Source organism: Chiloscyllium punctatum, chromosome 38 (assembly GCF_047496795.1).
Source record: "Chiloscyllium punctatum isolate Juve2018m chromosome 38, sChiPun1.3, whole genome shotgun sequence".
Lineage (NCBI taxonomy): Eukaryota > Metazoa > Chordata > Chondrichthyes > Orectolobiformes > Hemiscylliidae > Chiloscyllium > Chiloscyllium punctatum.
Genome location: NC_092776.1, coordinates 44377268 through 44403463, shown reverse-complemented (window position 1 = coordinate 44403463; position 26196 = coordinate 44377268). Strand labels below are relative to the sequence as shown.

The following is a 26196-nucleotide window of genomic DNA, read 5'->3' as shown; positions in this document are numbered from 1 at the left end:
AAACAACATGATCTTCAATGTTTGAAGTCGAAACAGATGATAAGTGTTCTGAATAATCTGAAGCCACCCAAGTGCTTGTATTTATTTTGGGTGTGGGCAGAGGGCAAAAGCTGCTATTTGCAAAATCACTTTTGCTCAATATTAAGAGGTTGTAAATGGTGCAAGAGTATATTGAAGATCAATACTGGAATTATTTAGTAATTGGCTTTTGAGTACTTGGTGCTGGTGATTCCAGGTATGGCATTCCTATTCAGCTGTCAATTTATGTATGCTTAAAAAATAGATGCTTGCAAAATGTAAGTAAATCAGACTTCAAATCTGTGTTAAATAGCTTTGAGCATTTTTGTGGAGGAATTGAGCCATTATCATCATAGTAAGAATGAGCCTCAAGATCTGATGTAATTCTTAGACCTGATTGGTTATCCCATTATTTGTTATTGGCTTTTGGGTGCCCAAATTTGGTGGAAAGGATAACTTTAATTAGATTTGTAAAATGGCACTGGTCCTAACCATAATATCACCAGGGTGAATGGCAGTACAATTGTCCCTCCTCTACTGTGTCTGTTGCTCTTGATGTGGGCTTGTCTACATCGGGGAGACAGGATGCCAACTTGAAAGTTTCAGGAACATTTCTGGGACACATGCACTAAACAACCCCACTGCCCTGTGGCAAACCACTTCAACTCGCCCTCCCACTCGTCCAAGGACATGCAAGTCCTGGGCTGCCTCCACTGCCAAACCCTAGCCACCTGATGCCTGGAGGAAGACTACCTCATCTTCCACTTTGGGACCCTCCAACCACATTGATTACATGTCAAATTCACCAGTTTTCTCCTCCTCTCTCCCTCCCACCTTATCCCAGACCCAATCCTTTACCTTGGCACCACCCTCTTGAACTGCCCTACCTATCCATCTTCCTTCCCACCCATCCACTTCACCCTCTGCTCTGATCTATCGTCATCCCTCCCACCTTCATCGGCCTATTGCCTTCATAGCTGTTCACTCACTCCTGATGAAACATTCCTAAAACAACATCTCTTCCCCTGCTCCTTCAGATGCTGCCTGACCTGCTGTGCTTTTCCAACACCACACTTTATGATTCTGGTCACCAAAATCTGCTGTCCTCACTTTCTCCCCCTCAACAGCATGGTGTCACTAATGTATGTGAGGCACTACTGCAATACAATAAACTGGTGGCACAGTGCCAGAGACCTGGGTTCAATTCCCGCCTCAGGCAACTGTCTGTGGAGTTTGCACATTCTCCCTGTGTCTGTGTGGGTTTCCTCCGGGTGCTCCGGTTTCCTCCCATAGTCCAAAAATGTACAGGTTAGGTGAATTGACCATGCTAAATTGCCCGTAGTGTTAGGTGAAGGGATAAATATGGGGGAATGGGTCTGGGTGGGTTGCTCTTCGGAGGGTCGGTGTGGACTTGTTGGGCCAAAGGGCCTATTTCCACACTAATCTAATCTAAACTATTGGACATCATCTCATTGATAGCAGAAAGCTTCAAGTATGTGGTGAACACAGATTTTGTTTCCAACTGAAAAGGGCAGTACTAAAGCATTGCACATCTTGAGGGAATTGCAAAGGTATTAGCTGGAAGTAGGAGGTCATTTGTCTCAATTGTTTTGTATCAATACCAGTGGGTGGTAAGGCAAAGGGCTGTGCCCGAGGTGAACTTGTGCAGCCCTGGCCTTTGTTGTGGCAAGGATGAAATTTCAAATAAAGTGCATTTTAAGGTAATAAAAATGAAAGGGCTATGTGGAATGTATGCTCTGAACTGCACCTAAACTACCCCTGCAATAGGGCTAATGGTATCGGTCTGATCGCGCTCTGCTCCTTCTCCCTGATTATGGTGAGAGGTTTTATGAAGTTGGGGAGAGGCAGGAACGGTAAAGTGACGTTGTGCTTCACTCCTGTCATTAAATGATTGTTAACAGCTTTTTTAAAAAAAATTCACAGATTGAAAAGAAAGGAATAAATGAAGAGAATGATGATGTTGAAAGTAACCTGCTGCTCCCTGCAGGTCTCACACTGCGATGGGTGACCTTTGTCCTGAAGGTCTACAGAGCAGAGGACATTCCACAGAGTAAGTCATATGTCTGGTTGAAGGGAAGAATGCAGTAGTTTTGAAATTAAATTTTAAAATATTGTAACAAGAAGAATTCTAACTAGGTTGTATTACTGTTATAAGGTTCATCTGAAAGGGTTAATACTGAGGAATACCAGAAGTACCACCCATTCCTCCAAGGTCCTACCGCCTGGTGCACCTCAAAGACTCTATACCAATGTCAACCATTAGAATCCCTATAATGCAGAAGCGGGCCATTTGACCCATTGAATCTGCACTGACCCTCCAAAAGCATTCCACCTAGACTCTGCACCCCTAAACTTAACCCCTGCATTTAGCATGGTCAATTCACATAACCTGCACACAGTCATACAGATGTGCAGCATGGAAACAGACCCTTTGGTTCAACTCGCCTGTGCTGACCAGATATCCCAACCTAATCTAGTCCCATTTGCCAGCACTTGGACCAAATGCCTCTTAAACCCCTCCTATTCATAAACCCATCCAGATGCCTTTTAAAAGTTACGGTGTACCAGCCTCCTCCACTTCCATCTTTGGGAGAAAAGCCAAAGGGAGTATGGGTAAACTCCACAGAAACAGTTGGCTGAGAGTGGAATCAAACCCAGGTCCCTGGTGCTGTGAGGCAGCAGTGCTAACTGCTGAGCCGCCCCATCTCCTCATTGTAACCGCTAACTAGTTAGAAACATTCGAGAAACTATATCTCCTTAACAAGAGACTCTTAGTTAGACCATGATGTGGTGATACAGACCCTGTAGTTTCCTCCTTTGGTTGAAAGAGCAATATGAGCTCGCTGTGCCCATGAACATTGCCTTCACTGAGTACCTTTTCATTCTCCAGTTTATTTTCATGCAGTTCATGGAAGGAAAACATTTTGGGAAAGCAGAAGACAGTTGGAAATCTGAAATGAAAACTGATACTGCTCCATCTGAGTGGTATCTGTGAGGAGGGAGAAATGGAGTTAATATTGTGTCGGTGTGTCTCCTAACTATTTGTTGGGACTAGTTAACAGACTTAATAATGTTCTACAAGTATTTGAATGGGAAAAAGTAATTAAAAGCTAGCTTTTGGCCTCTAACATTTGAAAGAATTTGTGGCAAATTGATAAATGTCAGAGGCATTGAACAGGTATTTTTTTCTGTCTTCACTGGGAAATCCATTGTATCTGAAGCCTGGCAAGTTCACAGGACTTAATGGCATGGATTTGAGGGTCTTAGAAGTTGTGGTGGCACAGATAGATGGTTCTAAGTTTCCACATTTGCTTGGATTCTGGAAAGCTACCCAATATCTCACTACTTCCCCTCAAGTAAGAGAGTGGGGGGGGATGCTGCAAACTATATAGGCCTAACATCTTTTTTAGAGAAGGTGCCAGAATGCATTATAATGGGGGCTTTTGACTGTCAGTTGTGAAAATCACAGTTGATTGAGCAGAGCAAACAGCCTTGTGAAAGGGCAGCAGTGATTACTTAATTTCCTATAGTTTTGCCACAAAAGGAACATTCATGGTGGATAGAGGGGAACAATGTTTTATCCAAACCCCCAGCCAATGTGCACTGTCCCAGGTTTCTCTTGACAGCAGCCATCCCATTCCTGCTGAAGGGCTTATGCCCGAAACGTTGATTCTCCTGCTTCCCTGATGCTGCCTGATCTGTACTTTTCCAGTGCCACACTTGTTGACTATCGACCTCTTTTAGGTTGATCCGTATTAAGTAGGACAAGCTGCATCGAATCAATGAGGTGACGGCACATGCTTTATTTTTGTGGCGGGGGGGGGGGGGGAGATGAGATCGAAGTGATCTCTATCTACTCTGTAATTGTGCAGCAGTTTGAAGTTGTTGGCTGCAACCTCACTCGGTCAAACGAATGTTCTTGATCCTTTTCTCATTTTAGTGGATGATGCCTTTGTTGAAACTGTAAAGTCAATATTTGGAGCAGGGGCTGATAAGAAGAATCTTGTGGACCCATACGTGGAAGTTGGCTTTGCTGGGAAAAAGGTGAGAATCTGGTTATCCATGTTCTGTGATCATTTTTGGGGGTGGAGGTTTAGCTTGGCCTTGGCCTACAGGGTGTAACACTGACTCTTTATATTGCTGTAGCTCTGTACAAAGATTATAGAAAAGAATGCCAACCCTGAGTGGAATCAAACAATCAACCTTCAAATCAAGGTAGGTTCTGCTTCCATTTCATCAACTGCAATTATTGTTTTTGGTATGTTAGGTTTAGTATGATATTGGTCATGTTGAGTCAGAAGTAGTTTCCTAATTTTATTTTTAGCACCCATTCAAAGTTTATTTTTCATTAATGATTTTTTGCCTGCGAACCTGCCTGGCAGACACAGTATCTTGGCACTGCTGGAAGATGTGCCACAGACTTGTTAGCAATCTAGTCCTGAAACCAAATTCAGGACTAAAAAACCAAATTGACATGGCTGGGCTTTGGTGCTCAATGCTGATGATAAAAGTGAGGCGCGTACAATATGGCAAGAGTTAATTAAACAAGAATAACATCCTGGCAACATGGATCTCCTGGACCTTTTGAATGTAGATTTTGAATAATCACAGGAAATAGAATCAAACATAAATGACAGCTAAACCATACTGAAGTAATTTAACCCCCTTTTTTAAAGTCTAAGTTTGGTCCTAATGTTTCATGAGCTGAAATGTCTGTCTTTGTCCATTTTATAAAATAAGTTGCTCAGTAAATCTGATTCCATTTAATGCCCCCCCCCCCCATTTAACCATGGAACAAAAAGGCACTCTTAAATTGGAAGTAATTGGTGAATGTATTAACTTTGATTGTAGGAAGTCAAGTGGTACTTACAAGTGCATGGAGATGGAAGATTTCTTCAAAATGTGAAATGCACAGTAGGCATTCACCACTGTTATGTTTTCTGGGAACACAATTAACCCACTTTCCATTAATTAAACGTCCCATTCATTTATTTGGTGTATATTCAATAGTAGGTCAATGATGTAACATTGCATCCCACTTCCATTAGTGCAGTGTTAGCATGAACCTCAATGTTTTGCTTATCAATCCAAGCTTGTATTTTCTGAAGATGAAAACTAATACACTATCCCGTTTGCTCGAGTTCAAACTCCAGTATTTTTTTGAATTTTTAGACGTGTTTGGTCTGCAATTTTCCAAGTCTGAGCTGTTGGTGTATAAGTAACAAAAGTTGCATTGGAGTGGTTAGCCAAGTTGGTGTTGAGAGTCATGTGGGCCTTCATCACAAGTGGAACTTTGGCACGCTGCAGAAAATGTTTTAAAATAATTTCTAAACCTGTCCTCTGAAATGTTTAAAAACTGATTTTAAGAGTTTTAAGTCTGACTTACTATGAATTGGTTAATACGGAGTAGTGGTGTTGCTTGTTCTGAAAAGCAGTCTGAACATCCTTATCTGGTTGACACTCTCACTGCTTGATATTGACATGACCTGACAGCGTAATTATAATGTCACCTTTTTGACCCATCAGATCCACACACACCTTGTACATTTCCAAAAGCAGACCAAACAAGGAGTTGGTGAGATGTGATATGGGAGAAGTTACCTGTTCAATTTCACTTCCCATTATACAATATTTCTGATTTTTAGGTATTTGTAGAAATATAACTTGGCATCTATAGAACATGATATTCTGTCCCACTTCAGTGAATGAATCCAAGTTAAATTTCTAACTCTGTTCTGCATTTTATTATTCATTTTTGTCTCATTGCTCCTACCTTTTTTGTGGTTTAGTTTTAAAGAAACTAAAGCAAGGGGAGTCTAAACAGTCTAACCTTAACTTGCTAATGGCCCCTGCAGGGATATAAGAAAATAGCTTACCACTGCTTAAGGGCAGACAAATGCTGCCCAGCCAGTGACACACATGTCCAATGACTAACTTTTTCTTTTTAAAAGGTTAGTTGTCGTAGCAATAAATTTCAATGGAGACTGGTGTCAAGCAACCTCATGGTGCATTGGTTTAGACTTCCCAGGTGGTTAATTCATATCTTGTTTAGTCCATGGTACCTCCCTGAGAATTGAAAAATTCCACCATGCATTACAGACCATTTTCTATGTCACATCCACAGTGGGAAAGGAAGTCTTCATTTTACAGCTGGCAAATCTCCACTGAGATTGATAACCTATGTAGATATTTTTAAATCTACCTGTTCAGACATATGTCACCCATCTCTGGAAGGTGGGACCACTGCACCACAAGACCCCGACTGAAAATCTATATGCTGAGCGTATTCCGAAGTTAATTCATAATATCTATCTTAATAGCTGCCATGTGATGTATAATTTATAGCTTATAATTAACTGCAACATCTGTTAATTCATGCTCAAGTATGGGTGATTACCCAAGGTAGTGTTCAGTGTTTGACTTCAGTACAGTAAAAAAAAATATTTTTGTCTCCAAACAAGAAATCTTGTGGCCTCAGTCCTTTTATAAATAATTAGGATTTCTGATTTCCTCTTAGTTACTGGTCTTGTCTGGGATCAGAACGATTTAGTTGATGAATGCAAAGTCGTTGCACAAGATGTGTATACTCGGCCAGTTGCCTGTTAAGTAATGAGTTCTAGTGAAGCTGTTTAAATACAAATTCATTATGCTTGTTCAATTTTTTTTTCAGTCATGTTCTTGGGGGAGAAAAAAATTTTACCTCACAAATAAACTTTTTCTCTCTCTCTCTTTCTTCTCCCCCCCCCCCCCCCCCCCCCCCCTGCAGTTTCCATCTATGTGTGAAAGATTAAGCTTGACTGTGTTTGATTGGTGAGTATGAAACAAAAGTGTTCGTCTCTTGTGTATTGAATTTAATCAACAATTACTTGCTTTAAATATATACCTAGCAATGAATGTGTAAATGTGGATATCCTAGAAAGCCTTGAGATTGGGTCACCATTTCAGTTGCTAATGGCGAACAGTAAAAAGAAACCAGAGGTAAGGCTGTAGTGAACTATAATTTAAACACTATGACCTTGTTTTTAAATGGAAGGTGACAAAATTCTTTCCTGTTTTGACCCATTTCCAAAATGCTCTCCTTTCTTAACAAAAGATTTGATTTACATAATAGCCAATTGATGCTTCCTCCTTAAACAGTAGACACCTTTTTTTGATAGGTTTAGTTTGCAGTTTAAGTAACAGTTTATTTGACTGTTCTACACTTGGGGTATTACTGCATTTATCTATAGTCAAAGTCATAACAGCTTGGAAATAGACCCTTTGGTCCAACCAGTCCGTGCAGAACGTGATCCCAAACTAAACCAGTTGCACCTGTCTGCTCCCAGCCCACATCCCTCCAAACCTTTCCTATTCATGTACTTGTGTGAAGGACAGGGAGCCCACTTCTGTCAGTGGGCCAGACTTGTGGATTTCTTTTTAAACAATTAGCAATACGCCCAACTCTGCTCTGAGTTGCACTAATTTCCTACTTTTGTTGTAGATATCTATCACAAGACTGCAGAGAGGGTCTATGAGGGGGGAGTTGTAATGGGCAGGGTGGGGTCATGGGGGTGGAAATCCAGATTGAGTATTGCCTAGTGTGGCTTTCAGCTGAAGCTTTCTTTGCCTGTGCAGTACTTGGAATCCTCCCAACAGAGAGTTTACTCTTTTTTTTTGTTTGATTTCGGTATTGTTTGGAAATGTCATGGTCAGCTGAGCATTTTCTGCATCTGACCTTAAGGAATTTCCACATCATATTCACACAGGTAGATTTGTCCAGCTGAACAGTAACTTAGATGTTCAAAGCATGGTAAACCGTTTTTTCATTTTGTCAGATGAGAAGATAAATATAGAATTTCTGCATCCCTGCCCTACCATCTTCAAACTATGGTCATTATTACCAAGTTGTCCTGACTTCTGGTTTGGATGAGCATTGTAACTTTTGCATGACGACAAAATCTTTCAACTGAATAATTTCCACTTTATGTACCATGTTGGTTTTGAGGGTAATTTCCACTTTGCTTTTTACCATGTTGGTAAAAGTGCATTGGATATGAACCAGAAACTCTGGTAAAATCAACAAAGCTCAGAATTGGTTACAACTTTTTTTTCATATCTTTTGAAGCCCTTTTGCACATTCAGCTGGTTAAAGTGGTAAATGGTTGCGTCAACTTTCAGTCAAAACCAATAACCTGGCTTCTGCTAGCACAGTGTTTGCAATGGAAATCTGGTTAGAGTTATGTTTTTAGTGGTGGTTATTCAGGGATACCCCTTCTGAAGGGGGCAAGTGTAAAAATGAGAATGGCTGTGTTACTTTAGTTTCTGCAAATGTCCAAAAACAAAAATGGCCAATATCTTCCAGGGATCGGGCGACCAGGAATGATGCTATTGGAACAGCATTTCTGTACCTCTCCAGGATAGCTTCATCGGGAGGAGAAGTTGAAGGTCAGTGTTACTTTCAATAGCCTATTACTCAGTTATTCTTGCTTTAATCTTCACTACGAATTCTGCAGGGAAGATCATTTTGTCTGATTCTGAGTGAAAGTGTATTTAAGATTGCTGTAACTTTGAATGTTAACCACAGCTGGTGTTAGAATTTATACAAGCTGTACATTTGCAGGCCTCTAGGGGAGGCAATGGTACCATGGTAACATCACAGGAGCTTATCAGTGAAGAGGCCTAGACTAATGCATGGCAGTTACTAAAATCTGAATCCAGTAAATAAAATTCAGTAATAGGGCGGCTCGGTGGTTAGCACTGCTGCCTCACAGCACCAGGGTCCCAGGTTCGATTCCAGCCTCTGTCAATTGTGTGGCGTTTGCACATTCTCCCTGTGTCTGCGTGGGTTTCCTCCCACAGTCCAAAGATGTGCAGGTTAGGTGCTATAGTCAGAGGGAAATGGGTCTGGGTGGGTTACTCCTTTGGAGGGTTGGTGTGGAGTTGTTGGGCTGAAGGACCTGTTTCTACACTGTAGGGAATCTAATCTAATCTGGAATATACTCTGTAATGGAGTTTTGGAGCTATCCTCCTTTTATTTTTGAAAAAAGAAGAGATCCCTGGTTTACTGATGTCCCATTGGACAAGGAAATCTGGCTTGTGGCTTAAATGATTGGGAACTGCAGAGTGAGCTATTCAGCCCAAGGAATGAATTAATGAATTTTCAGTCAATTGTCCAGTTTTTAGGTTTTTATTTCCTTCAGAAACTGGAACCGGATTTAAAAGTACTGAAGGCGGCAAACATGTTTCACTTGATGTGAGACGGGAAATAATAGATTGGATGTGGATCAAGCCAGCAGTGACTGTTTTAGTTTCTCTTGCTTTTGTTTCCCTCCTTATCACTGTTTTAATGACCCCGGGTCCAACAGCTCCTTTAGAGGAAGAGTCTAGCTCTTAGCACTGTAATGTCAGTAAGACAGAATTCATAAGTGCCTCAATGTGGTGCAGAACTAAATGTGCTTTCCTTCAGTACTAATGATCTGCCACCCTTACAGCAATCCTGCACTTCACCCTGGTGTTATGGCGCAGTGATAGCGATCCTATCCAAAACGAGGGGCTTAGGTTCAATCTTCACACCCAAAGAATTCATAACCAATCTGTTTCACTGTTATCAACTTGTAAATCTTTCTAGCAGGCAGTGAAAGCAGAGAGGTCCCTTAATTAGCATGCTTAAGGCAAAGAGGTGCTTCTCTGCCCATAACCTCTGGCAGCAGGGTTGCAAACTGTTCCAGGGGAAAAAAAAATACTGGTATTGGAAGCACCATAGGCACAAGCCTTGTCTGCTTCATGCAGGTAAATCTATTTTTTATAGAATCCCAACAGTGCAGATAAAGGCCATTCGGCCCATCAAATCTGCATGGATTCTCCAAAGAGCGTCCCACCCTACCCCTGTAACTCCGTTTTCCCATGGCTAATCCACTTAACCTGCACGGTTTTGGACTGGGAGGAAACCTGAGCATCCAAAGGAAACCCATGCAGACAGGAAGAATGTGCAACTCCACATTCAAGGCTGGAATTGAACTGGGCCCCTGGTGCTGTGAGACAGTAGTGCTAAACACCGAGCCACTGTGCTGTCCCCAAAACAGATCTAAGTATTTCTTCACACAGCTCCACTCTTGCTGGTTTTACCAGAAAATGCAGAATGCAGCTCTTCAGGCTCTTTATAATATTTATGCAATGATTTTCAACAGATTTTATTAAATTGTTGTCTGCTTATGAAATGTACCTGGTAAGATCTAGTAACAATTTTGTTTAACACTGTTGCCAATAATTGCTAGGATCTCATAATGCAATGTTTAGTATTCTAAGATTTTATAGTCCATTCTGTAAATGAAAATGTGAGAATATATTTTTTTTTACACAAAATCTAGCAATAAATTAGTAAGTTACTGCTGCAAACATCGTGGCTAAGAAAAATGGTGTATAACCTTGTGTATCTCCCATTTTAAATATTTGTGATAATGCCTTATGTTCAGCTGTTTTTACCTTGGAGCTAGAACATTGTTAGTATAAAGTGCTGTAAAAATTGTATTTTTATTTGTCATTATAGCATCTTAAAGTTGAAGAGTAAGGTACCTCCTGAACAGACTAATGAACCATTTGTTTAGCAACATCAAATTGGAGGTCTTTTGAAGTAACAGGGTTTTAAATTGCCATATATTTGACAGGGTTTTCTATTCAAACAACTTACACTGTCATTTGGGTGGGGGGAAGGAACAAACAATCATTTAAACTACTTCTGGGATGTTCTTTTTGGCTGACTACTGGAGTAAATGTTTGCAGGGAGTGTAGTGTTTTATAAACACCCATCTTTTTCTAGACCCCCCAAGAAGCTCACATCTTAAGAAGTATAAGCCAGGTAACTTGCTTCCAAACCACGTTTACTTTGTCCTCAAAGTAATGATAGGGGGTTGTCCAACAGCCTGTACCTGACTATCACACTTTCCCTCTTGTCCCCAACACACAAGGTGCTTAGTTTCACTTAATTGACAGTACAGTACGGAAGAACAAGGAGAATTTGAACCTGCACTTGCACAGCGGTGGTACACTTTGGTGCTTAGTGGTGATGCAATATAAGTGAATTGTGAACCTGATTGTACACTGTATGCCTACAACATTGTGACTGGTTAATGACTTTTCAGTTTGCAACGTTCTCTAACTTATTTTTCTTTCCTATAATCCAGATGATGAGGGAACTGGGGCTTCTCCAGCCATTGAAGGTTTTATTTCTTGGTCTAGTCTTTGAACTTTCATTGCCAAAAGAGAGGGGGTGGGGTGGAGTAAATGGGAGAATATATACTATGTACGAATCCTGCATTGCTGAATGGGTGAATCTGGCTTTAAAATGATAGAGCATACTGAGACTTCTGGCAATGAATGTTTTCATAAGTGATGCTATCAGGCTTGAGCTTCACTGGCTTGGCAACCTTTTGCTTCCAATCAGAAGTTCCGCTACCTGAAGTACTCTGTTTTCTTTTGCTCTCGGTCCAATTGTGCATTTTAAGTGGTAACATTTTACACTTTGTGAATTGCAGATGCAAGTGTCAAATTAGGATTAAAAGTAACTGTTTTTAACCATCCCAACCAAACATCCTTTTTTTTTTAGGTATTCCTCTTTAGCTGTCCACTCCTAAAATGTGGTGCCTCCACTGAGTTATGGCTATTTGGTAGCAGCTCAGCTTTCCAGTGCCTTGTTTTTTTTTCGCATCTGGGAGCCAGTCCAGTGCAAATTAGTGATATCTGTCAACTCTTAACAAAATTACTGGGCAACACTTGCCCTAATTTAAGTTTTCATTTCTGTTCTAAATCCAACCATGTTGAAGGTATTTGCGATACCTCTCTGCATTGACTAATGTTCATCAATGTGCTCATGGTCTTACTCGTTTGTATCTGTAATGCTCCAGGACAGTCTCACTGTGAGGCTTTATAAAGTTGTGGCAATACTTGTGTACTCTTGCAATATTATCCTTTTTTTTTTCAATAAATGGATCAAACATGAAGCCACCCGTTTATGGATTTGCATACAGGGTAGTTTGGGTCTGTAATACCCTGCCTGGCAGTGTAGTGGAGGCATTCAAGAGGACATTAGAGATTTACCAAAATTGAAGCGATGTGCCAGGTTATGGATGGTGATGGAAAGGCAAGAAACGGCAGATGCAATAGGCAAGATGGCTTCTTTTTGCCACCAAAACAAATGTAATTTTCTTTCCAGCAAGGTATATTAGTTCATCGGCCAATTAGTGTCCATCATTGTAACTTTAGTGCATAAATAATTTATTCCCAATTATCTGGCAGAATTTTCAAATCACTATCTTCCTTAATTTGCTATTCTTCGGCAAATTTTAACAATTAATTTTCTGTCGTGTTTCATATGTTCCCAAAATTTGCTCTGCTATCCCTTATTGAAGTGAATCGTGGAATCCCATCCTGCAACTAAAATGCACACTGAACCTACTTGCTTTTGCTGAATGTTAGATTAATTGCTTACAAGCATTTTGCGCATTTGATCAGCTTTTTGCTTTGATGTCCTTGATGTTCCACAGATATTCTTTAAATCATGACCATAGAATGTATATACATGACTGACCAAGATGAGACACAATTGTTGCTTACTACTCGATCGCTTGTTTAATGTAGGTTCAAAGAAATAATTAAACAAAGTTGTTTCCTAAAGCTGGGGTAGAATGTCATTTTCTTTCTATGTTTCACCCTGCTTACTTTTCAATATATCCTCCTCCTGGGCTGTTTAATTTTGACTTTAGTACATCAAAATAACTCACCAACTGGGAGTTAGTGCATGAACAAAAGCCTTGGTGATTTGAATTGAGTAACTTTTAATTAGAGTTTGCACTGTAATTTGTTCAGGAGCCTGTTGCCTAAACAGAAATAGGGAGCATTCACTAGCAGGAAGAGCAATGGGCTGTGAAACCATCTGCCAATTCCAACAATAAGCCAGCACTCTGTCAACTTTTGATAATATGGCAAAGATGGGCCAGCCATATAGTAGACTATACATTGCAGTTGGATGTGAAACTATCCAGTAACTTCAACTCTCCCTAATGCACCTATTGTTAGAGTGATGCTTTGTTTTGAAGCAACGTTGACTGTCAGTTTCCACCAATTACAACTATGCCACCCAGTGGTTTGGCAGTTGAAGAGAATTGGAACAATATCTTTATCTATAAGTTGTGCATGCTCATAGGAAAATAAATTAAATGTGATAATCTCTAATGTGTAATTAGGTGCATTTGTCCATCTCCAAGTTAAATTTTCCTGTTTTGTATGTTTGCCCAATCTATTATTTCTCTTGCTGAGAATAGTTCTTGACCGTTAGGGTTCACTTAAATACCAGAAAGTAATTATTAAATGATTGCTTCATTTATTTTTAAAGAATAATATTGAACATGAAAACTTGGGTGCTGAGTCATAATGTTTTGCTCTGCTGTTATCTGTTTCACAGGCTCCTGTCTTTAAATATCTATCTTCATCACCTCATCTGTTTAGCCACTTATTCTTGCTCTCCTTTTCTCAGTTTTATCACTGTTAGCAGATCCAGGATTTGCTGCTTGAGTTTCTACCTGAACTATCCTTTCAAGATGGCACCTGATGAATGGCCAATCAGTGCTTTAGTCTTCTTAAGGATGGATGTAATTTCATTCTCCCTTGATCTTTCCTGTTACTTTGAAATGCAACATGTACTAGCTCTTCCAGCCACAACATCAGCATGTTTGCTCATTAAATTTGGATTTTCAAACTTTATTGAAGGTATCTAAGCAAAATTGTGTCGATCCCTTGATCTGTCTTGTATTTTCCTTAAACAGTGTGCTGGAAATACACAGCAGGTCAGGCAGTGTCTCTGGTGAAGGACCGTGAGTTGAAGTTTCAGAATGAGTGAACCTTCTGAAACATTAACATCTGTTTCTCTCTGCAGATGCTGGCTGACTTGCACAGTGTTATTTTGGATTTCCAGCATCTGCAAAATTTTGGTTTTATAGGTCTGTGGTAGTAGTAAAAGTCTATTGGTTTATCAAGTTCTGTATGGCTACATGCTTTCTGTTAAACCTGGTTTATATTAAAAAGGGGTATCTTGGTTTCTGGTTAGATCGTTCCAATGCGGCACTTTTTGTTTTGTAATTTCGTTGATTTAATGTTTTGCTTCAGATTTCTTTGCCCCTGGGGTTTCAGCATTACACATCATCTGTTGAAGGGGAAGAGGTGAACATTTGACTTTTCCAACAAGATAGGGAGGTGACTATGCATTTCCAGTCATGGTAGAACTTGAATCATGAAGGAAAAGTGACTTTGTAGTGAGATCAATCTCCAGTCTCTGCCTTTACTTTGTCTCTTCCCATTTGCTGAGAGTGGGTGGGGAGACAGAAATACCACCTCATCCATTGCTGTGATGGGAACTTGTTATGGACCAGATGAAACACCCTCAACGTATATTTAAAAATATAGCCTAGACTTTTTTTCCTTTAAAGGTAAGTGTAAGGTGTTGCATTCCAGATACAATTCAATTGGTCAAACTTTAAGCATAACACATTTTGTATTTTGGCTGTATTGTAAATGTAAGCAACAAATAAAGAATTGGCTATCAAAATACTTAAATTATAAACTACTAATTAACTGTTCCAATATAGTAACATCCCATAAACACATTTTGGCAAAGGCAAATTCAGTAAAATTGTGTCTCAAGCAATTCCAGGAGCAGGAAGAGAACCCAGCTTTTAATTGTAACAGAGGAATAACAGCTTCTACATCCAGTTTAAAGACCCCACTAATGTGGAAAGATGAAACTAAAAATCGTGGTTCTGTGGGAGCTTGACCCCACCCATTCAGGCTGCTATCTGTTGTCCCAATTTCTTTCTTGAAAAGAAAAACCATTAAAGCCCCTCAAGTTGTTTATTTCATCGACTTTGAGCTGACTGCTCTGCGCCCCTTTCTCAACTTTTCTCCTTTTTTAAAAAAAAAGGGCAAAGTATTCCTCTTAAAGCCGTAGTATTGATAAGCAGCTCATCCCAAATAGATAGTTAATATGCAAGATTTATTTGTCGAAGTTGCAATCGTGGGGTGGCACATTTACTGTGGTCAGTACTGCTGCCTCACAGCACCAGGCACCTGGTTCGATTCCAACCTCTGGTGACTGTCTGTGTGGAGTTTGCACATTCTCTCCCAGTGTTTGTGTGGATTTTCTCCCACAATCCAAGGATGTACAGGTTAGGTGAATTTAACTTGGGTGTTCAGCGATGTGAAGGATAGGTGCGTTAGTCAGGGGTAAGTATAGGACAATAGGGTAGGGGAATGGGTCTGGGTGGGTTACTCTTTGGAGGGTTGGTGTCGACTTGTTGGGCCAAAGGGCCTGTTTCCACATTGTGGGAATTCTAAGTGAGCAGAAAATATAAATGGCTTATTGCCTGGTCCACAAAATTATTTATAGACCATTTCAAGGGGCAGGCAAGTATTATTCTGTCCAGTGCTAATTAAAATGAATTGAATGTTCCTTTTTCCATACTTCTCTCCCAACTCCATTCCGATCCAGCATTAGCTTTAATTGTTGCTAAACTAAAGGAGTGGGACTTCCATGTATAGTAGTAGGGCACGGAATGAACTAACTGCTCTTGGCTGGAAAGCATTACTCAAAGAACTTGAACTTAAACTTTACTGCTGAAGAAGATCATTATCAATGCATTCCACTATTGAATTTCAAATGATAAACTTGAACCTTTTTATTTTGAGTTTGAGATTGACCAACTTCATTTTATTGCAAGTGCGTCTTATGCATCTGCACACATGCTTACAAACTAACGTACTAACTAAAGTTGAGAACAACTGTTTTCAAAGTGCCTGCAATGTATAGTTTCCTGATCAATTTCTGTTTCGATAGGGGACACGGGAGATGAAGAAATAGGGTTTCTTCCAGCTTTTGGGCCATGTTACGTAAACCTTTACGGGAGTCCCAGGGAATACACTGGCTTTGTTGATCCTTATGAAAACTTGAACTATGGAAAGGTCAGTTAGATATGATTTCGTTTGGTACTCTTCTTGCATTAACCGAGTGCGAATGCATCGCTCCTTTCACCAAGGAACTCACTATTGTGTTTGACTTAATTGTTGGGTGACGTGAACTTGTGTACATCCTTGACAGTCTTATTGAAATGATGCAATGGAAAATAAATACCATAAATATAGTTTTGCAGCAAACGCTGGCACATTTAGTTAATTTTAGTTATTGCACTGATACACCTGGCATTTACTCGATATTTGCAGAGAGACATTTGTAGTCTAGGCCCAACCCAACTGTGTAATTCTAAAGACTCTAAATTTGAATGGTGAGCAGGTTGAATGCACATCAGCAACACACTCCACATATCCCTGATAAATCACTGCATTACAAAACTGGCTGCACCCCTCTCTTGAAAGAGAGTAACCTTCACTTGGAGGTTCTGCAGGTTGCAACCACAATGTTGTGCACAATGGGGAAACTGGCACTTCTCTGGTTGTTCAATGCAACTCTTCTGAAATACCTGGAAGTTTTATCCCCACTCTGATTTGCTCTGTCTTTTTTTTTTTGTTAATAACTTCACATCCAAAAGAGATTCAGGCCTCCATTTACCAGAGCTATTAATCAACCTGACCGTTCAGTCACCCTTTTGATGCCCTTTGTCCACAATAACATCTTTGCCATCTGCAATCCTTGTCAGCTTGCTTTGATAGAGAAAAGGTTTCCATCTGTTTTTACAGGATTCAGACTTAATGTCTGATACACCTGTCAATCACCAAACCAAACAAAAACAGAAATCTTTGGAAAAACTGAGGTTTGTTGTGAAGAAGGGTTACTGGACCTGAAACGTTAACTCTGCTTTCTCTGCCCAGGTACTGGAGACCTGCTGAGTGTATTTACTTCCAGCAATTTGTTTTTTTTTTCTGACTTCCAACATCTATAGCTTTTTGTCTAATTTTCAAATGGGACTGGGTGGTGATTAGCAAAATGAGGCCTTTTTTCTCCCTCATTAAAAATATGCCCTCTGTGGAAAACTAGAGAATAAATAATCTGTTCGCAACATCTTAGGCTCTTCTCCCCTGCACTCCTAGGTGCAAAGAATCTTAAGCAACTTGAGCAAAAAATTTGAAGCTGACTCTGCTTCATAGACCAGTCCTGACCCTGTCACTTTCTAACTTGTGTTCTGACCTCATCCTGTCTGAGACCCATCTCCTGTTCTCTCGCCTGTCATGAATGTTGCTAGCCAACACTAATGAGGCAGTGACAAAGTGCTTTGTGTTTCTGATCAGAAATGTCAGAATAAATGCTACACTGCTAGCTCAGCTGGGAAATTAAACTTGTGCCTGAGTCAAGAGAGCAGCAAGTGTTTCATCTTGGCTGAATTGGCTGATCTGGTTAGATTAGTGGTAGAGAAGGAGAATCAACCAAGGACTTGTTGCAGTTGGTCACAGAAGCTCTGGACTTTGCAAAAGCAATTGAGTAATTTTCCTGTGTCTGTTCACTGTCGACAGAACCACTTTGAGAAGTTTGGCTGTATGACTGAAGACTACAAATCCAGTTATGGTTTCACCACTTTCTGGGTACACTTCCACCATTTGTACGTTTGTCACCCCCACATTTTCTTCCCCCCCCCCCCCAAAAAAAAACCTCAACACTTTGCCAGCACCATAAAGCGCCACTTACATTATGCCTCTGTAGAACTGAATGGCTTAAACCTTTAAGATTTCAGGGTTGTTTTTTGACAAAAATCCTATTTTTTTTTTAGGGTGAAGGAGTTGCATATCGTGGTAGAATACTAGTTGAACTAATCACCAAACTTGATGGCACCCCAGAGAAGAAGTTGGAGGAGATTCCCAGTGATGATGTCTTGGTGGCTCAGGTCAGATGTGGAACACATTCTAAGTCCTCTGTTAATGATAATTAATCATAAACCTACGGTGGTTGTCATTTGGGTAATAAATGCCCCATATTTGTGTCACGGTTTTGTTCCCATTATAATCCCAACCTAATTTCCCTCCCACCCCACCCCTCCCCCCCCCCCCCCCCCGCCGCCCCCACCATGGTTGGAATTTCCTCTACCAGTTATATTCTGAAATGCATCTTTTTAATGTGTGTCCTCAACTGACCTTGTTTATGTGCAGTTACTGGTGCAAGACGAAGGTGGACAAAGTTAAAAATCTCAACACCAGGTTATAATCCAACAGGTTTGTTTAGTGGCACTAGCTTTCAAAGCGCTGCTGCTGCTGTTTTAGATGGTTGTAGAGCAGAATCAAGACACAGAATTTATAGCAAAATATTTGTGTCATGCAGCTGAAATGATAAACCTAGATTCAGTCTTTCATCTTTTAGAAAGCGTTTGCTCATTTTGGTTCTTTTAATATGTAAATCCCAGAACTACTTTGAAATCACATTCTCAAGGTAACTTCGGGTTTTCTGACAAAAGGTGCCATCTTAGCTCAGACAATGCATGAAAGGTGTGAGGTTAAAGGCTGTCTCTGTCCCAATCTTGAGTCAGACTGGTTCTATTTCTGTAGTGGGACTTATAGAATATTACACAGATTGACTGTAGGTTATCTATTTTTGAGCAAAATACAATGTATTTGCAAATATAATTCAGTAGGTACAAATCAACCCCGTAAACCTTTGTGTGCATATGTGGAGAGACTGTGGGCATAAGTGCATGTGAATGTGTTTGCGTGTGTGTGTGTAAACTTGGTAAAGTGTGTGCATGTATATGAGAGCGAGTTTGTGTATGAGAAAGGGTCTGTGTGAGTATGTAAGTGTGTGAAAGTATCGTGCAGTGGTGTCTCCTGTAGTGTGACATAAATCTAAGATCCTGGATGATGCCATGCTCATGGGCACTGAACTTGGCTATCAGCCTCTGCTTGGCCGCCACTTTGCGTTGTTGCCTGTCCCGAAGTCTGCCTTGAATGGTCACCTAAAGATCCGAGGCTGAATGTCCCAGACTGCTGAAGTGTTCTCTGACTGGGAGGGAACATTCTCTTGTCTGTGCGGTGTCCATTGATCTATTGTCTTAGGGTCTGCTCGGTCTCTCCAAAGTACTGTGCCTCAGGGCATCCTTGCCTGCAGCATATGAGAGATATAATTGTAGAGTCACATGAGTACCTGTCGCATACCTGGTGGGTCGTGTCCCTCATGTAATGGTGGTATCCATGTTGACACTCTGACAAGCCTTATTCCTGATGAAGGGCTTTTGCCCGAAATGTCGACGTCACTGCTCGTTGGATGCTGCCTGAACTGCTGTGCTCTTCCAGCACCACTAATCCAGTACCAAGTCTTGCAGTGGTTGCTGTGACAGGGTTGTACGGTGTTGTGGTCAATGTCCTGAAGGCTGGGCAGTTTGCTGTGGACAGGTACCTGTGTGACACTGCCAATGTTGTCTATCTCATACGCTGCAGGCGAGAATGCCCTGAGGCATGGTACATTGGCTAAACCAAGCAGACGCTCTAACAGTGACTGAATGGACACTATGTGACAATCACCAGGCAGGAGTGTTCCCTCCCAGTCAGGGAACACTTCCACGGTCCAGGACAATCGGCCTCTGACCTTTTTTTGGGTGACCATCCTCCAAGGTGGACTTCAGGACTGGCAACAACGCAAAGTGGCAAGCAGAGACTGATAGCAAAGTTTGGTACCCGTGGAGATGGCCTCACCCAGGACCTTGGGTTCATGTCACACAACAGGTGACTCCCCAGCCCCCCACCCCCACATGCATGCATGCATACACACACTTTCTTAGTCCCACACTCATGCAGACCCTCTTGTCATACACAAGGTCTCCCTCATACACACATGCACACATGTGCACGCTTGCGTTTATGGGTGAATTTGTATCTGCAGAATTATATTTGCAGATATGTTACATTTTGCTCAAAAAAATGGATAACCTATAGTCAATCTATGAAATAGAACCAGTCTGACTCAAGATTGGGACAGAGACCGACTTTAATCTTGTACCTTTAATGCATTATCTGAGCTGAGATGGCACCTTTTGTTAGGAAACCTGAAGTGACCTTGAGAGTGTGATTTCAAAGTAGTTCTGGGATTTACATATTAAAGAACTAAAATGAGCAAACCCTTTCTAATAGATGAAAGACTGAATCTAGGTTTATCATTTCAGCTGCATGACACTAATCTTTTGCTATAAATAGTCTTATGGCCCTGCTTCACAAACTCCTAGTGAAGGAACAGTGCTTCGAAAGCTAGTGCCACCAAATAAACCTGTTGGACTATAACCTGGTGTTGTGATTTTTAACTTTGTTCCATTGTTTTAGATTGCATACGCAGGTTCACATGCAATGGTATTTGATAACATAACACCACCTTGCAAAATTTCATCTGTATTAACACATTCTTTGTGCAAATCTCAATGTAGATACAAACTTTTACAGACTATTGTTTTCCCACTGCATTTTGGGGAAAAATTGAGAAAGGGATACTGCTTTAGTGTTGGAGAAATCCATTTGAATAATACTTGAAAATGTTTCATCTCTTTTATGTTGGAATCAATTTGCAAAAGATTTTCATTATCTGTGGGACTTGGTAGTCCTTGACTTGACCTGGTGTGAAGTCAAATGTAAATGATCCTATTCACATTGCAGAAATACCAACGCCGGCGTAAATACAGTCTTTCTGCTGTCTTTTATGCTGGAACTATGCTTCGAGACGTTGGAGATGCCGTCCAGTTCGAAGTTAGCATTGGAAATTATGGCAACAAATTTGACAAAACATGTAGGCCTTTAGCTTCGACTACTCAGTACAGTCGTGCAGTGTTTGATGGTGAGTGTCATTTTTGTAATCCAGTTGAGATTAGTGAACTCTGACAGCTTCCAATGGTGGAGAGGTATCTTGGTTTAGTCTTTGGGAATTGGGTTGACTGACCTTTATGCCCTTTGTCATCAGGTCAGATTACCTGAAGCTGCTGGGCACGTGATTTGAAAGGGCTGGGGCATGCACTTGGGAGGAGCATATCGCCAAACTTGGGCAGAAATTGGGCACATGGCGGGGGACCCCACTCCCTCTGGATTTAAAAACCTAATCATCAGGTGTGAGGTGCTGCCAGTGGTAAAGATCTTTCACATTCCTCAAGCCCACATCACAGCAGGCACCCGAACATCATCTGTTTTGTCTGGAGCTCCAAGATGATCTTAATAGCTAGCACACTATCTACAAATCTCTGAATACAGAGGGGGCAAAATGTACCTACTATCACCCTCTTCCGAATGGCTGTGTGTGGTTGCATCAGTTTGTGTACAGAAGCTTGGTTTGCAAACACCAAGTGTCACTACATGTTGCATATCCCTAGTATTGCAAAGAATGGGTCGGCTCATATCACTAGAGAACGTTAAGTAGGAGTGTACCATTCCTGTCCCAAATGGAAAAGCTGAGGAAAACCCCTTGGACCGCAAGTCCTCCAGGCAGTGGTCAGCACTTGATATCCTGGAGGCCCTGTGAGCAAAGGAGAAGGTCAGCCTCGTTGGACTGTTCCCTGAGCAGACTGTCGACGTTGGATGAAGTGCATCATTGTCGGACTTTTCAACAAACGCAGAGACGTGGCTAGTGGTGAGAAGTGACCGATTCAGTGGATCAGTTGTGTACCCAGACCCGCTGTACCACTAGATGCTGCCCTTGATGACTGTAGTGTTGAAGACACCTTTTTTTTTTGATCTCCAACAGCAATGCGCTTTTATAAAGGAGGTCTGGAGGAGCTGCAATGGTTTTGTCAAGTTTCATTGACTAATAGCTCCATGGTACAATTTCTGTTCTGGGATGGTTATAGAGACCATCAACTGAGCCTGAAGGGTCATCACCTCTGTGGATGCAGTATGGTCTGTCCGAACCTTTGTTGGCTTTCCAGTGTAAAGGCTTTGCCTTTGCCTCGTGTTGCAGACTGGTTCATTCCAAGGTCCAGTACTATGGGCTGAGGGATTTACTAAAGCTTGGGGTAGCTGCGACCAAGGCCTTTCGTCCATGAAGGGAGACCCAAGAGTCTGTTAACTTGTAAAACCCCAACCCCAAAATATGCCAGTTCTGCATTTGGATGGAGCTGCTTGAGGGTGCAATGAGAAAAGTCGTGGTTTAATTGGCTTTTCTGTAATTCCAACTTGAGCTATTCTTTTACATGCTTAGATAATTTTATGTCTAAATTATATTTAGAAATAGTAGCAAACAATTTAAGTGAGGATATGAAAATCTAAGCTAGTGAATGGAATTACAGCCAATAACTAATGGCAGCACAAACTGAACTTGTTGTTTTTTCGAATTCTATTTTGAAAATCTAAAAAAAAGTTTAGAAAATAAATAAATCAAACGTTGATGGGCTCCCATTCAAGACTTTCATTCGATCTAAATAGTGATTTTTTTATTTCTATCAGGTAACTATTATTATTTTCTACCTTGGGCCAACACAAAACCTGTGGTGACACTAACCTCCTATTGGGAAGATATTAGTCACCGGTTGGATGCTGTGAACATCATCATAAAAATTGTCGGCAGAATGGTAAACATTTCTTACTTGCCTTTTAGTTAAGTCTCCCCGTGCATTTTGAAGCCGCACTTAGATTTGTGTGAAATAAATTGCAAGACGTTCCTGGTGAGATTCTCTGCTGGCTAACGTTGTCTCCTCGCGCACATAAGTGGCTTTGCTATTTATTTTTTTTACGAAAAGTTGCGCACTCAAAACAGCAACAGACAGGAACAGCAGTAGGCCATTCAGCCCCTCAAGTGTGCTCCAGTATTTGATAAGATCACAGCTGATCTGAATTCTCAAAGAGACTTTCCTGCCTTTTCTTCCCCATGATCCTTGATTCCCTCACTGATTGAAGATCCGTGCTACATCCTTGTGATTTCAATGACGTTTCCAACCACTGACAGTGGTTGTGATCTTCATTTTCACTTTGTGTTTGTTCTATGTGAACTTGACACTGCTGTCCACCAGTTGAGTGTGCCAGCTCCGGACTAATCCTGTCAATTTTTTTTGACTGGATGCACCATCCATCAAAATCACTTTCAAGTCACTTTGCCTGAGCAAGTCCAGCAACATCACAGTTGACTGTTAACTATTTTCATTGAAATAAAGGGCAGGATTTAAGTGTGCAGATTACCATATGTAAAAATTCCATTCATAACTAATTTGTCACTGACTGTACCCACAAAGTCAGCCTACTACCAATGTAAACACAGCTGTTCCCTTACTGCTGCAAATCATGTGTGTCAGCAGCTAGGCTGCCTCTTCAAGGAAAGCAGGGTTTTTTTTCTTTAAACGATGTTTGGAATAAATTGGTTAAATAATTCATGTTGGCCTTAGCTCTGCATAGGGCAGTGTAGGAGAACCGTAGTCCCTGACTTCTATGGTGACCGCACGGCACGTATTGCAATGAAGCCTCACTTGCATTTAAAGTAACCTCACGTGGAAATGTTTACATACAGTTTGAAAAATAATCCAATGTGGAGCTGCCTGTAATTTAAAGAGACTAGTTATCACAGAAATAAGAGGACTAATACTAAAGAAAATTTCCTTTTTTTTTTAAAGGAGACAGTTGACCAACATAAAATGTTGTTTAAAGCTGACATTTTATTGGAGACTTGGGAATTAGATTTTTAAATTTTTTTTTAAGGAAAAGAACTTAACGGTGCTGAAGACTGCTGTTCAAGCTAAAGTTGATGAAGAACGCTTGGCTGAGCTGTGGCTGAAAGTTATTGAGCAAATCATTGAGGACTGCAGGTAAAAAGAACCGTGACCAAAATCTCTCCTCCTGTACTTGATATTTCTCGTTGCTGCAGCCTCCCAATTGAAAGTTAGTGTCATTTGACGACATGAACTCTTTTGGGCATCCTGCATGTGTCAGGTGGCTTTTGCCATCGTTGCTTTGCTGATATTACAATTGGATGTGATAATGCCGTTGCTATGTTACTGGACACTCAACCCCATGGTTTGGGTTCAGACATCTCTAGCACATCATGGAACTGCCTGCAGAAAACAATCCCGTTTAAAGTTGCTGGATTCTTGATGTGAAATAAAACATTAACACTTCAGCTACATTTGGTCTACTTCAAGCAGTTATTTCGTAATGAAACCCATTTGTGAATGTGTTGCTCTGAAGTATGACTAGGGAGAGTAACAATGCAATCAGTGTAAATTGCTAGTGTTATCCACCACCAAGAATTAAGGAAAATAATAGCTGGTACACATTTCATTTTATCTTTAGTGTGTTATATTTTGAAAGGAAACCCTGAAGTATTTAGATGAGAGATTCCATCTTTGTGACTGGTTGCACAGCAGGGAAACCTTTGGGTAAAAATTGACATTTGCCCAATCTATGCCACTTTAACATGTCGCACCCCAATGTTGTAATGATTACAGTCCAGACAATGGTCATTAACAATTGGATTACTTTCAGCTTTTGCTGAACCAGTGTTTTGGACAATGTCTTTGTCTTTGAAAATATCTGATCAGCTTGGACATCTTCTGAATTTGACCCTTCTACTCATGGAGAATTTTTTTTTAAATTGGACAAATTCAATTCTGCACTAAATAACAAAAAGCTTTTCTACAATGCAGTGTCTTGTTTCAAACTTATTGGTCAAATTGTTCTTTGGAGGGATAAGTAGTTAACATGAAAACACAATTTTTGCCTTTTGTAGCTAGTGAGAAGCGAAATGCAAGAAGTAAGATTGATACCAATTTAATTGCTTTTCAACTGCAGTTGCTTTTGAGCAACCCTGTTTTTGATTCTTTTGGCATGTTGGCATCGTTGGCAAGGCCTGTATTTGTTGCCCATCATTAACTGCCTTTGAACTGAGTCGCTTGCTAACCATTTCAGAGGGCAGTTGAGAATTGCCCACATTAATGTGGGAATGGAGTAACGTGGGCCAGACTGTCTAAGGGTGGCAGATGTTGGTGAACACTTGGATTTTCACACTGAGTGCAATAGTTGCACGCTGAGTAGTGCTCGAAACTGATTTTCAATATCAAATATTTTCTTTTTATTAACTGAATTCGAATTTCACCAGAATTAGAACTGTAATCCCGAAATCGTTACCCTATATCGCAGGCTTGCTCATTAACCTTAAGGGAAGATGGGGTCAATGCTGCTTCTGTTGTATATTCTCTATTTGCATCTGTCTTCTGGTTTCAGCCAACGTTTACCCAAGTTAGAAGGCAAACACAATGTAACTCAACTTGATCTAAAAATCCTAAACCTCCGTCAAAGCACTTTGGAAGGTATACTTGACTCAGCCAAACATATGCGAATGGAAGCAGAGGATCCAAAGGAATCAATTGATGATATTGAAGACTGGCTAGAGAGACTGAAATCATTGGCTGAAGAGGTTAGTGGTCAGACTGTTGTTTTCGTTCATCTTTTATATTGATGTGAGTGCAATCATTGTAGTCCAGTCACTTTGACCGAAACCTTGGATGCTTTGGACGATATTTGTACCTGTTGAAAACTAAAAAAGTTGTATTTTAGATATTTTTCTTATCAATCTGTTCAGAGAGTCAGTACTCAGCTCAGGACAAGGTGGGACTTAATCTTGGGTCTTGTAGTCCTGTGGTAGGAACATTACCACTCTGCCATGAGTAGTCTGACAGTATTTTACTAAACTTATTTACATATCATCTTTTGAACTTAGTTAGACATTCTAACTTGCTTTATAAGCATCAAACAAAATCTGATACTGAGCTGCGTACCGAGATGTTAGGACAGCTGATTCAGTAAGATCAGAATTAGAGCCTGCATGGGAGGAGGCAAATTCAAGAGGAAAATTGTGGCTAAGCAACCAATGGTCAAGAATTTAAAGTTGGAGTTTTATAATCTGTAGATGGAGAAAATGCTGTATATTTGGTTCTGGTTGCTGGATGAGCAGCATGATGAATCAGGGCTTGAAAAAAAGACTAAAATAAAGCTCCAGTATACTTGAGTCACCAGAAAAAGTCCCTTGATGATGCAGGAGATTCAAAACCCATCATCTTTAGGTTTATGAATCTTGTAATAGAATGTAGATTAACATAGATTTTGGCCCCCTCTTGAACTAACTGTTCTACACATTTCAGTCACTTATATGCTATGTTTTTGTGCTGTGATTATTATCGAATGCACTTAGAATATAATGGTAATTTGCCATGAAGAAATGGAGCAACACATAAAAGAATTAATTTA

At 40.6% G+C, this 26196-nt stretch overlaps 1 protein-coding gene across 2 annotated transcripts in view; it reads left to right on the top strand.

The window, feature by feature from the left end:
* The window catches only part of LOC140463572 (myoferlin-like), a 231721-nt gene that overhangs the window by 63919 nt on the left and 141606 nt on the right, over positions 1-26196 (top strand). For both annotated transcript variants that reach the window (XM_072557752.1, XM_072557751.1), the window contains exons 12-23: positions 1963-2089; positions 3980-4083; positions 4186-4254; positions 6806-6849; positions 8381-8463; positions 11199-11234; positions 15899-16023; positions 17781-17894; positions 20638-20815; positions 22411-22535; positions 23653-23759; positions 25174-25366. In XM_072557752.1, the coding sequence (XP_072413853.1) occupies positions 1963-2089; positions 3980-4083; positions 4186-4254; positions 6806-6849; positions 8381-8463; positions 11199-11234; positions 15899-16023; positions 17781-17894; positions 20638-20815; positions 22411-22535; positions 23653-23759; positions 25174-25366 (1305 nt within the window). The remainder of the gene's footprint in view (positions 1-1962; positions 2090-3979; positions 4084-4185; positions 4255-6805; positions 6850-8380; positions 8464-11198; positions 11235-15898; positions 16024-17780; positions 17895-20637; positions 20816-22410; positions 22536-23652; positions 23760-25173; positions 25367-26196) is intronic.